General features: G+C 45.8%; 1 protein-coding gene across 1 annotated transcript in view; it reads left to right on the top strand.

Moving 5' to 3' along the window:
* The first annotated feature begins 4003 nt into the window (after positions 1–4003).
* obscna (obscurin, cytoskeletal calmodulin and titin-interacting RhoGEF a) overlaps positions 4004–19239 on the top strand; it is an 85414-nt gene continuing 70178 nt past the window's right edge. The window contains exons 1-18 of the mRNA XM_031838076.1: positions 4004–4248; positions 5365–5481; positions 5596–5880; positions 6194–6355; positions 7486–7590; positions 7725–7991; positions 9471–9740; positions 9931–10191; positions 14600–14863; positions 15178–15444; positions 15561–15830; positions 16071–16340; positions 16620–16886; positions 17035–17307; positions 17468–17731; positions 17946–18212; positions 18413–18679; positions 18849–19118. Of these exons, the coding sequence (XP_031693936.1) occupies positions 5445–5481; positions 5596–5880; positions 6194–6355; positions 7486–7590; positions 7725–7991; positions 9471–9740; positions 9931–10191; positions 14600–14863; positions 15178–15444; positions 15561–15830; positions 16071–16340; positions 16620–16886; positions 17035–17307; positions 17468–17731; positions 17946–18212; positions 18413–18679; positions 18849–19118 (4066 nt within the window). The 5' untranslated portion in view covers positions 4004–4248; positions 5365–5444. The remainder of the gene's footprint in view (positions 4249–5364; positions 5482–5595; positions 5881–6193; positions 6356–7485; positions 7591–7724; positions 7992–9470; positions 9741–9930; positions 10192–14599; positions 14864–15177; positions 15445–15560; positions 15831–16070; positions 16341–16619; positions 16887–17034; positions 17308–17467; positions 17732–17945; positions 18213–18412; positions 18680–18848; positions 19119–19239) is intronic.

Here is a 19239-nt window from a genome sequence, read left to right as displayed (position 1 = left end):
ATCACACAAAAATTATCAATGGAAATCAAATTTATCAACCCATGGAGGTCTGGATTTGGAGTGACACTCAAAATTAAAGTGAAAACTACAGTACACACTACAGGCTGATCCAACTTTGATGTAATGTCCTTAAAACAAGAATGAGGCTCAGTAGTGTGTGTGGCCTCCACGTGCCTATATGACATCCCTACAACGCCTGGGCATGCTCCTGATGAGGTGGCGGATGGTCTCCTGAGGGATCTCCTCCCAGACCTGGACTAAAGCATCCGCCAACTCCTGGACAGTCTGTGGTGCAACTGGTTGGTGGATGGAGCGAGACATGATGTCCCAGATGTGCTCAATTGGATTCAGGTCTGGGGAACGGGCGGGCCAGTCCATAGCATCAATGCCTTCCTCTTGCAGGAACTGCTGACACACTCCAGCCACATGAGGTCTAGCATTGTCTTGCATTAGGAGGAACCCAAGGCCAACCGCACCAGCATATGGTCTCACAAGGGGTCTGAGGATCTCATCTCGGTACCTAATGGCAGTCAGACTACCTCTGGCGAGCACATGGAGGGCTGTGCGGCCCCCCAAAGAAATGCCACACCATGACTGACCCACCGCCAAACCGGTCATGCTGGCAGCAGAACGTTCTCCACAGCGTCTCCAAACTCTGTCACGTCTGCCAGTGGCGAATTTGCCAATCTTGGTGTTCACTGGCAAATGCCAAACGTCCTGCACGGTGTTGGGCTGTAAGCACAACCCCCACCTGTGGACGTTGGGCCCTCATACCACCCTCATGGAGTCTGTTTCTGACCGTTTGAGCAGACACATGCACATTTGTGGCCTGCTGGAGGTCATTTTGCAGGGCTCTGGCAGTGCTCCTCCTGCTCCTCTTTGCAGAAAGGTGGAGGTAGCGGTCCTGCTGCTGGGTTGTTGCCCTCCTACGGCCTCCTCCACATCTCCTGATGTACTGGCCTGTCTCCTGGTAGCGCCTCCGTGCTCTGGACACTACGCTGACAGACAAAGCAAACCTTCTTGCCACAGCTCGCATTGATGTGCCATCCTGGATGAGCTGCACTAACTGAGCCACTTGTGTGGGTTGTAGACTCCGTCTCATGCTACCGCTAGAGTGAAAGCACCGCCAGCATTCAAAAGTGACCAAAACATCAGCCAGGAAGCATAGGAACTGAGACGTGGTCTGTGGTTACCACCTGCAGAACCACTCCTTTATTGGGGGTGTCTTGCTAATTGCCTATAATTTCCAATGTATTGTCAATCAGTGTTGCTTCCTAAGTGGACAGTTTGATTTCACAGAAGTGTGATTGACTTGGAGTTACATTGTGTTGTTTAAGTGTTCCCTTAATTTTTTTGAGCAGTGTATATTTTATTGGTCAAATATTTGGGGAAGCCTGGCTTCCCTTGGCATCCATGAATACAAAACACTGCAAAGATTGCTAAAGTGTGACTGCCCTTGTGTTTCTTGGCCAGTTATATCATTTTGTTCACACATTAGGTTGTTTTTCAATATTACTTTGAGTTTGCTGCAACTGTCTGCTGCTAGGAATACATCGCCGTCTTGTCCTGAAGCCACTCCTGGACTGTCTTGGCTGTGTGCTTAGGGTCATTGTGCTGTTGGAAGGTGAACCTTCACCCCAGTCTGAGGTCCTAAGTGCTCTGGAGCAGGTTTTCATCACAGATGTCTCTGTACTTTGCTCTGTTCATCTTTCCCTCAATCCTGAATAGTCTCCCAGTCCTTGCCACTGAAAACATCCCTACAGCATGATGTTGCCACCACCATGCTTCACCGTAGGGACGGTGCAAGGTTTCTTCCAGACGTGACGCTTGTCATACAGGCCAAAGAGTTCAATCTTGGTTTAATCCGACCAGAGAATCTTGTTTCTCATGGTCTGAGAGTCTTTTTAACTCCAAGCGGGCTGTCATGTGCCTTTTACTGAGGAGTGGCTTCCGTCTGGCCACTCTACCATAAAGACCTGATAGGTGGAGTGCTGCGGAGATGTTTGTCCTTCTGGAAGATTATCCCATCTCCACAAAGGAACTCTGGTGCTCTGAGTGACCATCAGGTTCTTTGTCACCTCCCTGACCATGGCCCTTCTCCCCCGATTGCTCAGTTTGGCCGGGCGGCCTGCTCTAGGAAGAGTCTTGGTGGTTCCAAAATTCTTCCATTTAAGAATGATGTAGGCCACTGTGTTCTTCAATGCTGCAGCTATTTTTGGTACTCTTCCCCAGATCTGTGCCTCGACACGATCCGGTCTTGGAACTCTACAGACAATTCCTTCGACCTCATGGCTTGGTTTTTGCACCGTCAACTGTGGGACCCTATACAGACAGGTATCTACCTTTCCAAATCATGTCCAATCAATTGAATTTACAATAGGTGGACTCCAATGAAGTTGTAAAAACATCTCAAGGATGATCAATGGGAACAGGATGCACCTGAGCTCAATTTTGAGTCTCATAGCAAAAGGTCTGGATACTTAAGTAAATAAGGTTTTTACATTTTTAATTTTTAATACATTTGCAAAAATGTCGAAACCTGTTTTCACTTTGTCATTATAGGTTATTGTGTGTAGATTGCTGAGGAAAGGTTTAATGTAATCAATTTAAGAATAAGGCTGTAACATAACAACATTTGGAAAAAGTCAAGGGGTCTGAATACTTTCCGAAGGCACTGTATATTTAAAACGACACACATAGCCTACCTACTGTATATGTACAGAGAAACAAAATATTTAGGTCAAATAGGGGAGAGCCGTTGTACCGCGAGGGGTTGCTTTATCTGTTTTTTCAAACCAGATTTACTGTTCAACTGAGCAATCTGAGATGGGAGTTCCATGCAACCATGGCTCTATACTGTATAATTGTAGCGGGGTGCGTAATAGGCGGCAGAGAAGTCAGGCGCAAGAGAGCAGAACTGGGTAGTAACCGGAGATTTATTAAGCAAAACCAATGGCATCCAGAACAACAAGATAAATGGGCACAAAAATAACCCGCTGTGCACTCATGGGGAACGTGCACAAGCACTACAATAAACAATCCCACACAAAGACATGGGGGGAACAGAGGGATAAATACACAACAAGTAAATGAGGGAATTGAAACCAGGTGTGTGGAAAAACAAGACAAAACAAATGGAAAATGAAAAGTGGATCGACTATGGCTAGAAGACCGACGACGCCGACCACCGAGCGCCGCCCGAACAAGGAGAGGACCCGACTTCGGTGGAAGTCGTGACAATAATACTGTATGTTTTATTGAATTTGTTATGGTTTAGGTGACTGTGAAAAGACCCCTGATGGCATGTCTGGTGGGATAAGTGCGTTTGTCAAAGCTGTGTGTAAGTTGACTATGCACACAATGTTTCTTATAAAAAGAAGAAGTAATGCAATCAGTCTCTCCTCAACTTTTAGCCAAGAGAGACTGGCATACATGGTATTGAATTTAGCCGTCTGATTACAATGAAGAGCAAGATGTGTCGCTCTGTTCTGGGCCAGCTGCAGTTTTGTCCTTCTTTGTAGCACCTGACCATATGACTAGGTAATAATCAAGATAAGATAAAACTAGAACCTGCCGAACTTGCTTTGTGGAGTTTGGTGTCAAAAAAGAAAATAATCTCTTGATCATGGACAGACCTAGCTTTTCAACCGTTGAATCAATGTTTCGACCATGATTTACAATCCAAGGAATTTGCCGGAACAGGCACAAAACGAATTTGTTGGTCAGAGGAGAGCTTCCCATCCAATATGACATAAGCACAAATGGGAAAACCATCATAGCATGTTTATTATATAATTGTCTGGTGATTTATGAACTTGCGTGGGTATATCCACACTACTGATGCCGGGCAAGGCTTGCCTCACTGCAGTAAAGCCAAAGCTATCTTAGCGTGTGTAATAACACTGGTCTATTTTGGAGGAGAGGCTGACAGGAGAGATATGTCAGCTGTTCAGCATTAGGCTTTACCAAAGTAGAAAAAAAAGAGAAAGGGGCACTGGCTGACCATCGGCTCTGGAGACCGTGTGGTAGGCTAGCCCTCCAACCTGGGCATTCTCTCTCCTCGCCAAACCTTTGTTGTTAATCTTGAGGGATTTGGGGTGAAAGAAGACAAGGATCGGACATACCTTTCATGACAGGCGGACAGTTTTGGCAGCTTTTTTGTCCAGCTGAAAGTGGTATTTTTGTAAGGATACTGAGAGGGCATGTGAGGAAAGAGATTTTCCCAGAATACAGCTGAGCAGGCTTAAGGTGGGTACACCACCGTAGGTGGTCAGAGTTCTATTTCTGATACTGTATGTTATTGTATCAAAAGAAATCACTGCCATTGACCATTTTCTGGCGCTTATTTATATGCGTCAGGAAATTGATAATGATTGGGGACCATAATGCTCGTTGGTCTGAGAATTATAATATTACAGGCAGGTGTTCACGTGAACATTTAGTATAACTTCAAAGCTGCTTGGCGTTGTATCTATCTGATGTTCTGCTCTATGTTCCTGCAGTGACAAGTTGTGAGTATGTCATCCATCAATTAGTAGTGTAGACTGAATATCGTACTACGTGCTCACACTAGCCAGTTGCCCATTTGGCCAATGTTAATGTGATCCAGTCGTTTAGATTTTTTAACTTCTGTGGAAATGGATACATGGAAAATGACACAGTCCCGAGTGGGAGATGCATGACGGTTAATCATATATTCTCTCCACAGCTGTTTGGATATAGAAATATGTGAAGTGACTTTGGCTGACCTCCTTTGTCGATAACCTTATTGGGTTTCATGGCATTGGGTCTGTGAGACAATGTTGTCTGAGATTGAGAATGCGTTTTGTATTTCTGTATTGCGCACACGGCACCACGTGAGTAAAACCGATGTGACGTGGCAAGTCATTTGATGAGGTCTTGTCCTTGGATGGCCCTCCGCCATTATCAAGCTTCATGCCCCTCCGAGTGGGTGGAGTCTTAATAACCTTTCAACTCATCGATTGGTTAATGTTTTTGTATTCTATGTCAGTCAGTCATACTGATTGACACCTTTTCGTTTGTTTAACCCATTTCGAGGTGAATGGAGTCTCCTAACATACATACTACACATGTAGACTGCTGGAGGGGGCAGCACAGCTGACGCTAAATTGTCAGGTGACAGAGATGACTTGTCATCTTCATGATGTCGGGTGCCAGCCAGCCATGCCACATCACAGTATAGCCATGTTAAAGTGTTGCTCTCGAGTCCACGTTGGTCCTTCATTTTGAAAAATGTCTACGAGAGTGAGAGAGTGGAGGGGTTATTTACAAGTCAATAGGAAGGTTTCCTTGACTTATAGCATGTTAAAAAATATATATATGCATCAAACTGTGCCATTTTAGCCCTAGGGACAACCTAGATACATACGGACGGAAAGCCAACCACTATCAGAAGTGGTTGAAGCCACCCCTCCTGACGAACCATGGGAGACAAGTCTGGGAGCAAAGTAGCTGCTGCAAGTAAGGCCACATTCTATGCTGTTACTTTTCTTTTGACTTTGTTTTTCCGCTCTTATTTATTCAATATCCCCCCCCCCCCCACTTGTTGGAACATATCTTACTCTCTGTCTACAGAGAACCAGATCCATCTCCGGGTAGTGAAGGGGCTGGAGGATGTGGATGTGCGTGAGAGGGAGGGCTGCACGTTCGAGGTGACCCTCAACCTGTCCTACATAGCGGGCACGTGGACCAAGGACGGGGTCAGGCTACAAGCCAAGCCCACCTGTCACATCGCTGCCCATAAGAATAAACACACTCTCACCTTCACCCGGGTCACCGTAGGAGACACTGGCCTGTTCTCCTTCCAGACTGACGGCAGCCAAAACTGGATCCAAACCTCAGGCCAACTCACTGTCATAGGTAACAGCATGACAGAACACAACAGTTGAGAGGAATAATGCAACGGGGACAATTGTCTGACCCTCCCTCAGTCTAGCGTTTCTGTAATTGTTGGAAGTCTTATTGCCTATCTGTTTCTATGTTAGCCCGATATTTTCTCACTGACTTATCATCCAGACTAATGGCTTGGCGAAAAATACATGTAAAATCACAGATAAATCCCAGTACAGACCACAATACATCATAGCACATAATTTGATCGAATCGCATACTGGATCTCTAGGTAATGTGGGGCCTATCTGTCTGTGTTTGTCTCCCTGTGGTTGTCTGCCAGCCAGAGACATACAGATTGTGAAGGAGTTGGAAGATGAGGAAGTGACTGAGAGGCTGAGCGTGACCTTCCTGTGCGAGGTCAACTGTGAGGACGTGGACGGGCGTTGGTACAGCGACAACACCAGGATCAAACACGGAGACAACGTCAAGATCAGGCACGAGGGTGAGCATGGGCCACAACTGAGCCACAATGTGTTTATAGCTCCGTATACTTCCGATGATATGTATTAACCCTAGATGACTGACAGGAGGCACTGTTGAAATGCAGAGAAAGTTTTACCTTACTAAAAGTTGACAATGAACACTTTTTATAATTGTATAGTAACAGCTTTAACAGGTGTATTATATCTGTCTGCCTTGGGCATTTCATCACTTTACCTGAAGCAATCAACGATGACTTCATAGTGGCTTATAAGTATGCTATAACACACCATAGAGGTTATGATGTAGTAATAATGATGTGCTGCTCATTGACAAAAACAATACATTAGAATCATCACACTGATGGTCATAATACTGTATGATCCTTGAGGAAAAACTGACCAGCGCTATGTTGCTGTACATTATAAGTGGTTATAAACTTGGTGGTTCGACCCCTGAATGCTGATTGGCTGAAAGCCGCAGCGTATCAGACCGTATACCACGGGTATGTCAAAACATTTATTTTTACTCTTCTAATTACGTTGGTAACCAATTTATAATAGCAATAAGGATCCTCTGGGGTTTGTGGTATATGGCCAATATACCACGGCTAAGGGCAGTATCCAGGCACACCGCGTTGCGTCATGTGTAAGAACAGCCCCTTGCTGTGGTATATTGGCCATATACCACACCCCCTCGGGCCTTATTGCTTAATTCTAATTATACATATGATGCACTAGGAGTATTGGTACATGGAATTATGAGTCTATTTAAGTCTTTATGTGAGTGTATAACTATGCTTATAGGGCATTATTACGCTATCGTAGTGCATTATGAGTACATGTATAATGCATTACGCATATGTTCTTCCTAGAAAGTGTTACCATATTTTTTTACTGTCCCCATTAATGTTACTGTCCCCATTACAAAAAACACATACTTAAAGACATGCAATTTTGTCCTTGAAACATTTTATTAAAGTACAGTAGGATTCCATTCATTCCTATGGAGGACTGCTCCTACTGGGGAGTGCCAATATGGCGGCCGGTGGCTTCAAAGCCTCTCATTGGCCATTAAATAGCATCAGCAATCCAGGGGTTATACACACAATTGAAAATGACCAATGAAACACCTATTTCCATCTGAATACAGGTAAAACTCACACCATGTGCTTCAAGTCTGTAAGGCCAGCAAATGCTGGGGAGATCAAATTCACTGCAGACAGGGTCTCCTGCTATGCAACTCTCACGGTAAAAGGTGAACAACATCTATTTTTAGAATCAACGATCTCGATGTTCGTCAATGACAAAAAAAACTGTAATCTGGCCTCAGTGGCCTCATCAGGTGAAGCTTTAATAAACAATGGTTCAGTGTTACCCCTATTTCTACAGAGCTGCCTGTGCAGATAGTGAAGCCTCTGAGAGTGAAGATTGCTATGTACAAACACAAAGGACTGCTGGAGTGCCAGGTGTCCAGGGCCAACGCCCTGGTCAGGTGGTTCAAGAACAGGAGTGAGATCCAACCCAGCAAGAAGCACCAGATTGTTAGCGACGATGTCTACAGGCAGCTGCACATTGATGACGTGGCCTCGTCAGACGAGGACACCTACACCTGTGATGCTGGCGATGACAAGACCTCCTGCCAACTACTAGTGGAGGGTGAGATGCTCAATGTAATTCATTCTGACTTATTGTCTGGTCAGCTTAACATACTAGTTCCAATGTTAGGTATATTTTTATGCTGAATGTTCATAAGCAGTTTACAAGCAGACCTTCATATAAAGTGTTACACCCTCATACTTACCCGTAAGTCACCAAAACACATCATTCAACTAAACATACTACACGGCTAAAAGTATGTGAACACCCCTTCATTAGTGGATTCGGCTATTTCAGCCACACCTGTTGCTGACAAGTGTATAAAATTGAGCAGACAGCCATGCAATCTCCATAGACAAACATTGGCAGTAGAATGGCCCGTACAGAAGAGCTCAGTGACTTTTAACGTGGCACCGCCATAGGATGCCACCTTTCCAACAAGTCAGTTCGTCAAATTTCTGCCCTGCTAGAGCTGCCCCGGTTAACTGTAGGTGCTGTTATTGTGAAGTGGAAACATCTAGGCTCAGCCACGAAGTGGTAGGCCACACAAGCTCACAGAACGGGACCGACGAGTGCTGAAGGGCTTAGCACGTAAAAATAATCTGTCTTCGTTTGCAACACTCACTACCGATTTCCAAACTGCCACTGGAAGCAACGTCTGCACAAGAACTGTTCATTGGGAGCTTCGTGAAATGGGTTTCCATGGCTGAGCAGCTGCATATAAGCCTAAGATCACCATACACAATGCCAAGCGTCGGCTGGAGTGGTGTAAAGCTCGCCGCCATTGGACTCTGGAGTAGTGGAAAAGCATTCCCTGGAGTGATGAATCACGCTTCTCCATCTAGCAATCCAATGGACGAACCTGGGTTTGGCGGATGCCAGGAGAACGCTACCCTGTCCGAATGCATAGTGCCAACTAATAAAGTTTGGTGGAGGAGGAATAATGGTCTGGGTCTGCTTTTCATGGTTTGAACTAGGCCCCTTATTTCCATTGAAGGGAAATCTTAAAGGTACATTCTAGACAAGTCTGTGCTTCCAACTTTGTGGCAACAGTTTGGGGAAGTCCCTTTCCTGTTTCAGAATGACAATGCCCCTGTGCACAAAGCGAGGTCCATACAGAAATGGTTTGTCGACATTGGGGTGAAAGAACTTGACTGGCATGCACAGAGCCCTGACCTCAACTCCATTAAACACTTTTGGGATGAATTGGAACGCCGGCTGCGAAGCAGGCCTAATCTCCTAGCATCAATGCTCTTGTGGCTGAATGGAAGCAAGTCCCTGCAGCAATGTTCCAACCTCTAGTGGAAAGCCTTCCCAGAAGAGTGGAGGCTGTTATAGCAGCAAAGGGGGGACCAACTCCATATTAATGCCCATGATTTTGGAATGAGATGAGTAGGTGTCCACACACTTTTGGCCATGTAGTGTATGTTCACACTGATAACCCAACTATCTACATTACTCAATTCCTGGGTGTACACTTTCCTTTGAAGTAGCTCTAAGTGATGATGCTGATCCAACGTGTGCTCCCTGTGCATGCAGAGCAGGCGATCAGCATAGTGCAGGGGCTGAGGTCTGTGGAGGTGACCGAGCCCAGGGAGGCCATGTTCCAGGTGGAGACCAGCCTGAGGGCAGGGAGGCCCCCAAAGTGGACCCTGGACGGAGAGGTCCTGATGGACGGGCCTGAACTGAGCATAGACCGGCAGGGCACAGTGCACACCCTCTGCTTCATCAGCACGGACAGCTCTATGACCGGCCCTGTGCAGTTCAACGCCGGGAAGAGCCGCTCCACCGCACAGCTCACCGTGAAGGGTAAGGTTGATTGTCACCAAGTGGAAGTTGGAACGATGCCCTGCTTACTGTTGACAATGACCCTCCAGGCTCTAGGGTAGAGTACTGTATTGTGAGAGGTGTTTCCCGTTGGGTTCATACTTTGCTTTTTAATCCCTTAAACAGACTAAGATACAGTATTATATCATTATCCATCCCTGTGCCTTTCCAGAACGCCCTCTGAAAGTGGTCCAGCCCATGCCAGACGTGGAGGCTAAAGAGAACAGCTCAGTCACACTGAGGTGTCAGTTTGCCCCCTCCCCCAGGGTGGTGCGCTGGTACAGGGGCCGCACTGCCCTGCAGACATCCAGCAAGTACAGCATGAGGACGGAGAAGAGCCAGGCAGAGCTGACCATCTTGGGCCTCAAGGAGAACGACACTGGCCAGTACAGCTGTGTGGCTGGAGGGTCAAAGAGCACAGCCAAGGTCGATGGTGAGGATGCTGTTGAACATACAGTATTAAAGAGAACAACAAATATTTTTCAGGGACAAAGCTTCAACGTTCAGATGGTTGATCATGGAAATCAGCTTCATGCTTGATGAAGTGAAACTCTTTGTATAAAATGTAATCTACACTGCTTCACCTATACTGTGCAGCTTCAGTGATAATTCCAGATAAGCCAGTGTTTGGAGGATACATTGGCATGGGTGTGGTTACGCCAGAGACGAAGTCGAGGGCCGGCAAACCGTGCCAATATATCCTCCAAACACCTGCTTCGAGGACATTATCAAATAAAATGTTATTTGTCACATGTGCCGAATACAACAACCTTACAGTGAAATCTTTACTTACGAGCCCTTAACCAACAATGCTTTAAGAAGTTAAGAAAAATATGTGTTAAGTAAAATGATGTAAATAAGAAATAGAGTAACGCAATTAAACAGCACCAATAAAATAACTATGCATAGATAATAAACAGAGAGTAGCTGCAGCATATTAGAGGACCCTTTGATTAACTGTTCAGGGGTCGTATGGCTTTGGGGTAGAAGCTGTTAAACAGCCTTTCAGACCTAGACTTGGCGTTCCGGTACAGCTTGCCGTGCAGTTTGCAGAGAGAGCAGTCTATGACTAGGGTGGCTGGAGTCTTTGACAATTTTATGGCCTTCCTCTGATACCGACTGGTATAGAGGTCCTGGATGGCAGGAAGCTTGCCCCAGTGATGTACTGGACCGTACGCACAATCAATCAATGAAATGTATTTATAAAGCCCTTTTTTACATCAGCCCATATCACAAAAGTGCTATCCAGAAACACAGCCTAAAACCCCAAACAGCAAGCAATGCAGATGTAGAAGCACGGTGGCTAGGAAAAATTCCCTAGAAAGGCAGGAACCTATGAAGAAACCTAGAGGAACCAGGCTCTGTGGGGGGCCCAGTCCTCTTCTGGCTGTGCCGGGTGGAGATTATAACAGTACATGGCTAAAATGTTGAAACGTTCACAGATGACCAGCAGGGTCAAATAATAATATTCACAATGGTTGTAGAGGGTGCAACAGGTCAGCACCTCAGGAGTAAATGTCAGTTGGCCTTTCATAGCCAATTATTCCGAGTTAGAGACAGCAGGTGTGGTAGAGAGATAGAGTAGAAAAGGTCCGGGACAACGTAGCACGTCCGGTGAACAGGTCAGGGTTTCATAGCCGCAGGCAGAACAGTTGAAAATGGAGCAGCAGCATGACCAGGTGGACTGGGGACAGCAAGGAGTCATCAGGCCAGGTAGTCCTGAGGCATGGTCCTAGGGCTCGGGTCCTCCGAGAGAAAGCGAGAGAGAGAGGAAAAAAGAGAGAAAGAGAATTAGAGGGAGCATACTTAAATTCACACAGGACACCAGAAAAGACAGGAGAAATACTCCAGATATAATAGACTGACCCTAGCCCCCAACACATAATCCATTGCAGCATAAATATGGAGGCTGAGACAGGAGGGGTAGGGAGACACTGGCCCTGTCCACGATACCCCCTGGACAGGGTCAACCAGGCAGATATAACACCACCCACTTTGCCAAAGCACAGGCACCACACCACTAGAGGGATATCTTCAACCACTAACTTACTACCCTGAGACAAGGTCGAGTATAGTCCATTAAGATCTCCCCCATAGCACAAACCCGAGGGGGGCGCCAACACGGACAGGACCCACTGAACAGATGAGTCTTCAATAAAGACTTAAAGGTCGAGACCGAGTCTGCGTCTCTCACATGGTTAGGCAGACCATTCCATAAAAATGGAGCTCTATAAGAGAAAGCCCTACGTCCAGCTGTTTGCTTAGAAATTCTAGGGACAATAAGGAGACCTGCATCTTGTGACCATAGCGTACGTGTAGGTATGGATGGCAGCACCAAATCGGAAAGATAGGTAGGAGCAAGCCCATGTAATGCTTTGTAGGTTAGCTGTAAAACCTTGAAATCAGCCCTAGCCTTAACAGGAAGCCAGCGTAGAGAGGCTAGCACTGGAGTAATATGATCACATTTTTGGTTCTAGTCAAGATTCTGGCAGCCGTGTTTAGCACTAACTGAAGTTTATTTAGTGCTTCATCCAGGTAGGAGGAAAGTAGAGCATTCCAATAGTCTAATCTAGAAGTGTCAAATGCACAGATACATTTTCCTGCATCATTTTTTGACAAAAAGTTTCAGATTTTTGCAATGTTACGTAGATAGTTAACAGCTGTCCTTGAAACAGTCTTGATATGTTCGTCAAAAGAGAGATCAGAGTCCAGAGTAACGCTGAGGTCCTTCAGTTTTATTTGAGACAGCTGTACAACCATCAAGATTAATTGCCCAGATCCAACAAAAGATCACTTTATTTCTTGGGACCTAGAACTGGCATCTCTGTTTTGTCTGAGTTTAAAAGTAAAACTACCCTCTGTAGTGCCTTGCGGTCGGAGGCCGAGCAGTTGCCGTACCAGGCAGTGATGCAATGGTGCACCTGTAGAATCTTTTGAGGATCTGAGGACCCATGCTGAATCTCCTGAGGGGGAATAGGTTTTGTTGTGCCCTATTCACAACTGTCTTAGTGTGTTTGGGACATGTTAGTTTGTTGGTGATGTGGGCACCAAGGAACTTGAAGCTCTCAACCTGCTCCATTATAGCCTTGTCGATGAGAATAGGGGTGTGCTCAGTCCTCCTTTTCCTGTAGTTCACAATCATCTCCTTTGTTTTGATCACGTTGAGGGAGAGGTTGTTGTCCTGGCACCATACAACCAGGTCTCTGACCTCTTCAATATAGGCTGTCTCATCGTTGTCAGTGACACTGTTGTGTCATCTGTAAACTTAATGATGGTGTTGGAGTCGTGCCTGGCCATGCAGTCATGAGTGAACAGGGAGTACAGTATTGGACTGAGCACACACCACTGAGGGGCCCCCGTGTTGAGGATCAGCATGGCAGATGTGTCGTTACCTACCATTACCTCCCGAGTGGCGCAGCGGTCTAAGGCACTGCAGTCCCTGGTTCGAATCCAGGCTGAATCACATCTGGCTGTAGGGTGTCCCATAGGGCGGCGCACATTTGGACCGGCGTCGTCTGGGTTTGGACGGTGTAGGCCGTCATTGTAAATAAGAATTTGTTCTTAACTGCTTTGTCTAGTTAAATAAAGGTTAAACAAAAAATATAAATAAATACTACCTGGCGGTGGCCCATCAGGAAGTTCAGGATCCAGTTGCAGAGGGAGGTTTTTATTCCCAGTGTCCTCAGCTTTGAGGAAACTATGGTGTTGAACGCAGAGCTGTAGTCAGTGAATAGCATTCTCACATAGGTGTTCCTTTTTATACAACGGGTTACCAACATATTCAAATAATGATTTACATATTTTCATAAAAACTTTACTTCGATGAATGTATTCATACTATTTCCTCCTTCCACAAGATATTGTCACGATACAAATCTTTGGTTGCTACCCAAGCCGGCTGGTCGTTCATTCTATTCGTTCGGTTGCCAGAGACGCGACCCAGTCATTAATGTTTTTTTGTTCTGTATCTATGGATGCGACCCAGTCGTTCGGTCTAAATGTTCTATTGCCATACTGGCTGGCAACGTTCTTATCCCTTGCTTGCTAGCTAGCCAACTACGGCTAAATTACAGTCACATCAAACAGTGCAGACTGAATAACAACAAAGTAGCTGCATTTTCATTTGGTTAAGCTGTTTTCTAGTGACATTTATTTGGATAGATCCAATACAATGAGCTAATGATGTGTGATTTCACCTGGCATAAATAATGTGCTCTCTTGCCTGGTTCTGTTGTTCAAAGGAGCTAGCCAACAACACAGCTACAACAATCACTTCAAACTGAAGCTGGAAATACTGCAAATTAGCTGCACTTTCTTTCGTTTGACCTGTTTTCTATTGATATTTATTTGTATGTATCCATAGAAATGATGCTGATTCATGATTTCGACTGGCTGAGAAAAGCTGCCTGCCTGTCTGTCTCATTCCGACTCGAGATTCGTTCATTACTATGCGACAACTGGAGATCGAATTTGAATAATAAGACAATGTTGCAAATGTCGGAGAGACAGACAGTAAGGTTTAAACTATTCTCCGCTGTTGAAAACCAAAATGTTAGTCTAAAAGAAATGTGAGATAATGTCTAGATGCTTTTTATAGTGGAGATCAAGTTTATAAATTGCCTGGCTGGGCTGATGAGACAGTGGATTGCGCAGTCAGATGGAACAGAGTAAATCGGCATTTAAACATCAGAGATTTAGCCGGTGGTAACTTGTGGAAAAAACTCCGGCTGAAATGCGGTTATAATTAATCAGCATTCAGGATTAGACCCACCCCTTGTATAAAATATTAACGACAAGAAAACCCTTACACCATGGATATGAACTATATATACTTTTTTCAGTGCGAAGGCTGAAGATCGTAAGGCACCTGGAGCACGTGAAGGTGGAAGAGGATAGCAACGCCACATTCACATGTGAACTCAACTACGTGGTAGCCAATGTACAGTGGCTTCTGAACGACAACCACCTCAACGCCAACACTGTTGCCAGGATTCAGAACATGGGCACCATTCACAGCCTCACCATCAAAAATCTCCGCCCACAGGAGAGCAGGGTGACCTTCAAGGCTGGCCTTCTCACAGAGTCCACCTCCCTCAAGGTCAAAGGTATGCCTTGTACAGTTGTCACTTTTCACTTGTGAGCTGCCACTGCAAGAGTAATTGAGAAACTAATGTAATTCTAGTGGTTGTATGCTCCTAGTCAGTACAGAGTTTGTTTCTCCCCAATCTGGAGATCTAATTGGAAAATGAAGCAAATATAGTAGACTTGGTATTTCTGAGATCTGAAGATGATTAAAATGATCTCCTTAAGTAACTCTGAATGAGCAAGATATCTATCAGCTACTGATGCATGGAAGAACGTAAGAGATTTGGATTAGATCAGTAGCTAATGTGTTCGTACTGTTTTTCGTCTCCTCCAGAAAAGCCAGCAGTGTTCCTCAGGTCTCTAGAAGACATGTCAGGGGAGGAGGAGGGGAAGGTGTGTCTGCAGTGTGAGACCTCTAAGGAAATGGCCACCCCCGTCTGGAGGAAGGATGGTACGGTCCTGGACAGCAGTGACAAATATGAGCTGCTCATGTTTGGGAAGTCCTTAACGCTCATCATCCATAGTCTGAGTAAGGATGATGCAGGCCACTACAGCTGTGACTTGGGCACCAGCCAGACCAAGGCCAAGGTCACTGTACATGGTATGTATGGTCCAGATCATCAGTGAGGTCTGGTTCAGAAATTATTGGACCAGAAATCCATCTGATCCATTTGATCGTCAATCAATTGTCTATCACACTGAAATCTCCCTCCACAGACATTCACATCACCATCGCCCAGCGTATGAAGACCGTCTCTGTTCTGGAGGGCGAGAGCTGCAGTTTCGAGTGCATCCTCTCTCACGATGTCATCGACGAGCCCTCCTGGACCCTGAACGGTCAACTTGTGATCAGCAACAGCCGCATCCAGATCGGAAACAAGGGTCGCAAATACAAGATGACCATCAGAGACGCAACTGTGACTGAAGCCGGGGACGTAATCTTCTTCGTCAAAGACCTCAGCTGCAGGACCATGCTGTTTGTCAAAGGTGAGTGTCTGAAATGTATACGAAGCTGGGTGTCATCATGGCCAGTCATGACCTAATCTCATGAAAAGCAAAAAGAGTATTGCACTCAAGTAATATGAATTACTCTATAATGTGTGTTTGTTTCTAAAGAGAACCTATAGCGACATATGTCTGTGTCTCTGATGTGCCTCCCATGTGCCTGCTGTAAACATATGTGTCCCTAGAGAAAATCTGATGCGATATGTAACCCTACTCCTATAGAGAAGCCAGTGCATGTGTTCAGGGACATGATGAGCGTTAAAGCCACCCCAGGGGAGAACGCTGAGCTGAGCTGTGAGATCACCAAGCCTGAGGCCTTCATCCGCTGGCTGAAGAATGGCCATCAGATCAGGCACAGTCGCCCCAAGTACGAGATCAGTGTGGAGGACCACCTGGTACGGCTGGTTATCACGAACACCTGCATCAGAGACTCTGGGGAGTACTGCTGTGAGGCTGACGGCATTGCCACCCGGGCCAAGCTGGAGGTCAGAGGCAAGTACTGGGTGGTACTACAGTATTTCTGTAACGGTATAGTGCTGTTTAGAAAAGTTGTGGATTTGTGTCACATGCACATTCGATTAATTGTGACTAAACTTTGACTCGAAGCCTCAAGACTCAGGACTCGACTTTGACTTGAGACTGATGACTTGAACGACTTCTTTTAAAATGTTCTGGACAGTTTTTGTACTGCTTTTGTACCTTGTTGTCGCTCCATACACCTGCTCGGGTGTAGCACACAGGAAGTGCATTTAACCCCTCCCACCCCTGCAGAGCTGCAGCACACATTTGCTCGGGAGCTGCTGGACACACGGGCCGAGGAGAAGAGCAAGGTGATGCTGGAGTGCGAGACGAGACTGCCGGCCAAGCGGGTGACCTGGCTGAAGGGCATGGCAGAGCTCCGGGCGGGCAGGAAGTATGTGATGAAGCAGAAGGGCGTGGTTCTCTACCTCACCATCAGCTGCCTGGAGAAGGTTGACACCGACGTGTACACCTGCGATGTTGGCACCATGCAGAGCCGGGCGCTACTGACCGTGCATGGTAAGGCCATAGAAATAGAATGAATAGAACGCTCTTTCCCATTCAAGTCAGCATTCAGTGATAGGTGGAATGGCAGGCATTTTGAGTATACCCCTTCTATGCAGCTTGCGCGTTTCATGTTAAATCCCTGTGTGTGGGATCTCTGCAGGTCAGAAGGTGTTGATCATGGACGAGCTGGAAGATGTTGAGTGTCTGGAGAATGACACGGTGATGTTCAGGTGTCGTATCTGTCCCAGCGATTATGTTGGGGTCAAGTGGTACCTGGATGAGACCTTACTGTACACCAATGAGCTGAATGAGATCCAAGTGATCCCGGGGGGCTACCACAGCCTCACGTTCAAACAACTGGCTCGTAAAGACTCGGGCACCATCTCCTTTGAGGCAGGCGACAAGAGGTCCTACGCCTCGCTGCTTGTTAGAGGTAACGTCAGCGTAAAGTTGTTCTGTTTAATGAACATCTATTAACACACTGTACTATTACAACAACTATTCACAACATGTAAATGATGTGTCAATCATTTTTGTCCAGAGCGTATGTATTTGACATGTTGTCTATGTAATCTACCCTTCCCGTGGTAAAGAGAGACGTCCCACCATCACCAAAGCATTGGAGGACTGTGAGGCCATTGAGGGAGGCGGTTTGGTGCTGGTGTGTATCACCTCTAAGCCATGCCACATCCTGTGGTACAAAGATGGCTGCCTAATGTGGATTTCCTCGAGGTACCACGTCAGTCGCTCAGGTAACGAGGCCAGGCTGACCATCAGGGAGGTCAGTAACAGCGATGCTGGGGTGTACGAGTGCAGCGCTGGGTCGGTCAGCACCAAGGCTGTCGTCACTGTAAAAGGTGAGAACAGGACCTTTTCTCCTTCATTTGATCATGTAGTAAGTAGTAAGGTATGCGATAGTGGTCATAGCCAAATATGATAACAATTATTTCAAAAGACAAAACAGGATTACTTCTTTACCTGTTTGCTTTACAGCTCCCCCTAGAGTATTCTTGTCACAGTACAATGTACAGTATTACTCATTGGGAGATGCTGTTCTTTTTTCTATTCCAGCCATTCCAGCTGAGTTCACCCAGCCGCTGCAGAGCATGGAGGTAAAGGAGGGGGAGGATGTGACCCTTTCCTGTGAGTTCTCCCTGCCGGGGGTTGCGTTCCACTGGAGGAGGGGCTTGGAGACCCTCAGAGCTGGAGAGAGGTACCTGATGAAGCAGAAGAGGTCCTTCATCTCTTTGACCATCACAGGCCCGAAGCCTCAGGACTCAGGAGATTACACCTGTCAGTGCCGAGACCACAGAACCACAGCCAGCCTCACAGTCCACGGTAAACGCCATCCTTGCTTTTCATTTCAATTCAATGCATCATATGGAGTAAAAAATTATAATTTTGCATTATCACACCCACAAATTAAACCCAATCTATCTGAAGATTAATATAACTATTTTTCATAGACATTTTCCAGTGTCATTCAGTCTTCATGCCTGTTGGTGGTTAATACTAAAATATGGCTATTTACTCCCCAGCCATCCCCATCTCCTTCACACAACAGTTGAAAAATGTTCAGGCCGAGGAGGGCAACAGTTTAACGTTGCGCTGTGAGCTTTCTAAACCAGGAGTCCCTGTGGAGTGGAGGAAAGGGGAGGAGCTGTTAAAGAATGGAGTGAAGTTTCAGATAAGGAAGAGAGAGACCATATCGGAGGTTCAGATATGGAAAACTGTGCCTGAAGACAGTGGAGTCTACAGCTGTGAGTGTGCGGACCAAAAGACCACAGCCACCGTCAAAATCAGCGGTAGGAAGTTTCTCAGCTTTATTATGTTTTTATGTAGAGCTAATCTTTCCTGAAGTTACATTTTATAAATGTACATTTCGGACATTTACATGAAGGCAATAAAACATTTTTTTTTAAATGCTTGTACTATTGTACTATTCTCATATTTTCTTTCTTCATGTTTATTCAGCCCTGCCTGTTACCTTCAAACAAAAGCTGAGGAACGTGCATGTTGAAGAGGGGAACAATTTGGTGTTACACTGTGAGCTCTCTAAACCAGGAGTCCCTGTAGAATGGATGAGGGGAGGAGAGGAGCTGCTGAACAACGGAGAACGGTTTCAGATAAGACAGAGAGAGTTGGTCAATGAACTGAAGATAATAGATGCCAAACCTGAAGACAGCAATATCTACACCTGTGTTTGTGGCAATGTGGAAACCACAGCCGGTGTTACAGTCACAGGTAAGGGTTTGAGACAACTGAGAAAATATTTCAATTCACATTGAATTCATATCCATTGTGAACAAAATTGTAAGCAGTGCATCAGCATGAAATCACTGTCCTTTAAGTGAATATAAGGCAT

This window comes from Oncorhynchus kisutch, linkage group LG13, assembly GCF_002021735.2.
Source record: "Oncorhynchus kisutch isolate 150728-3 linkage group LG13, Okis_V2, whole genome shotgun sequence".
Taxonomy (NCBI): Eukaryota; Metazoa; Chordata; class Actinopteri; order Salmoniformes; family Salmonidae; genus Oncorhynchus; species Oncorhynchus kisutch.
Note: the sequence above shows the minus strand (reverse complement) of the source record. Positions and strands in the feature narration are given on the sequence as shown.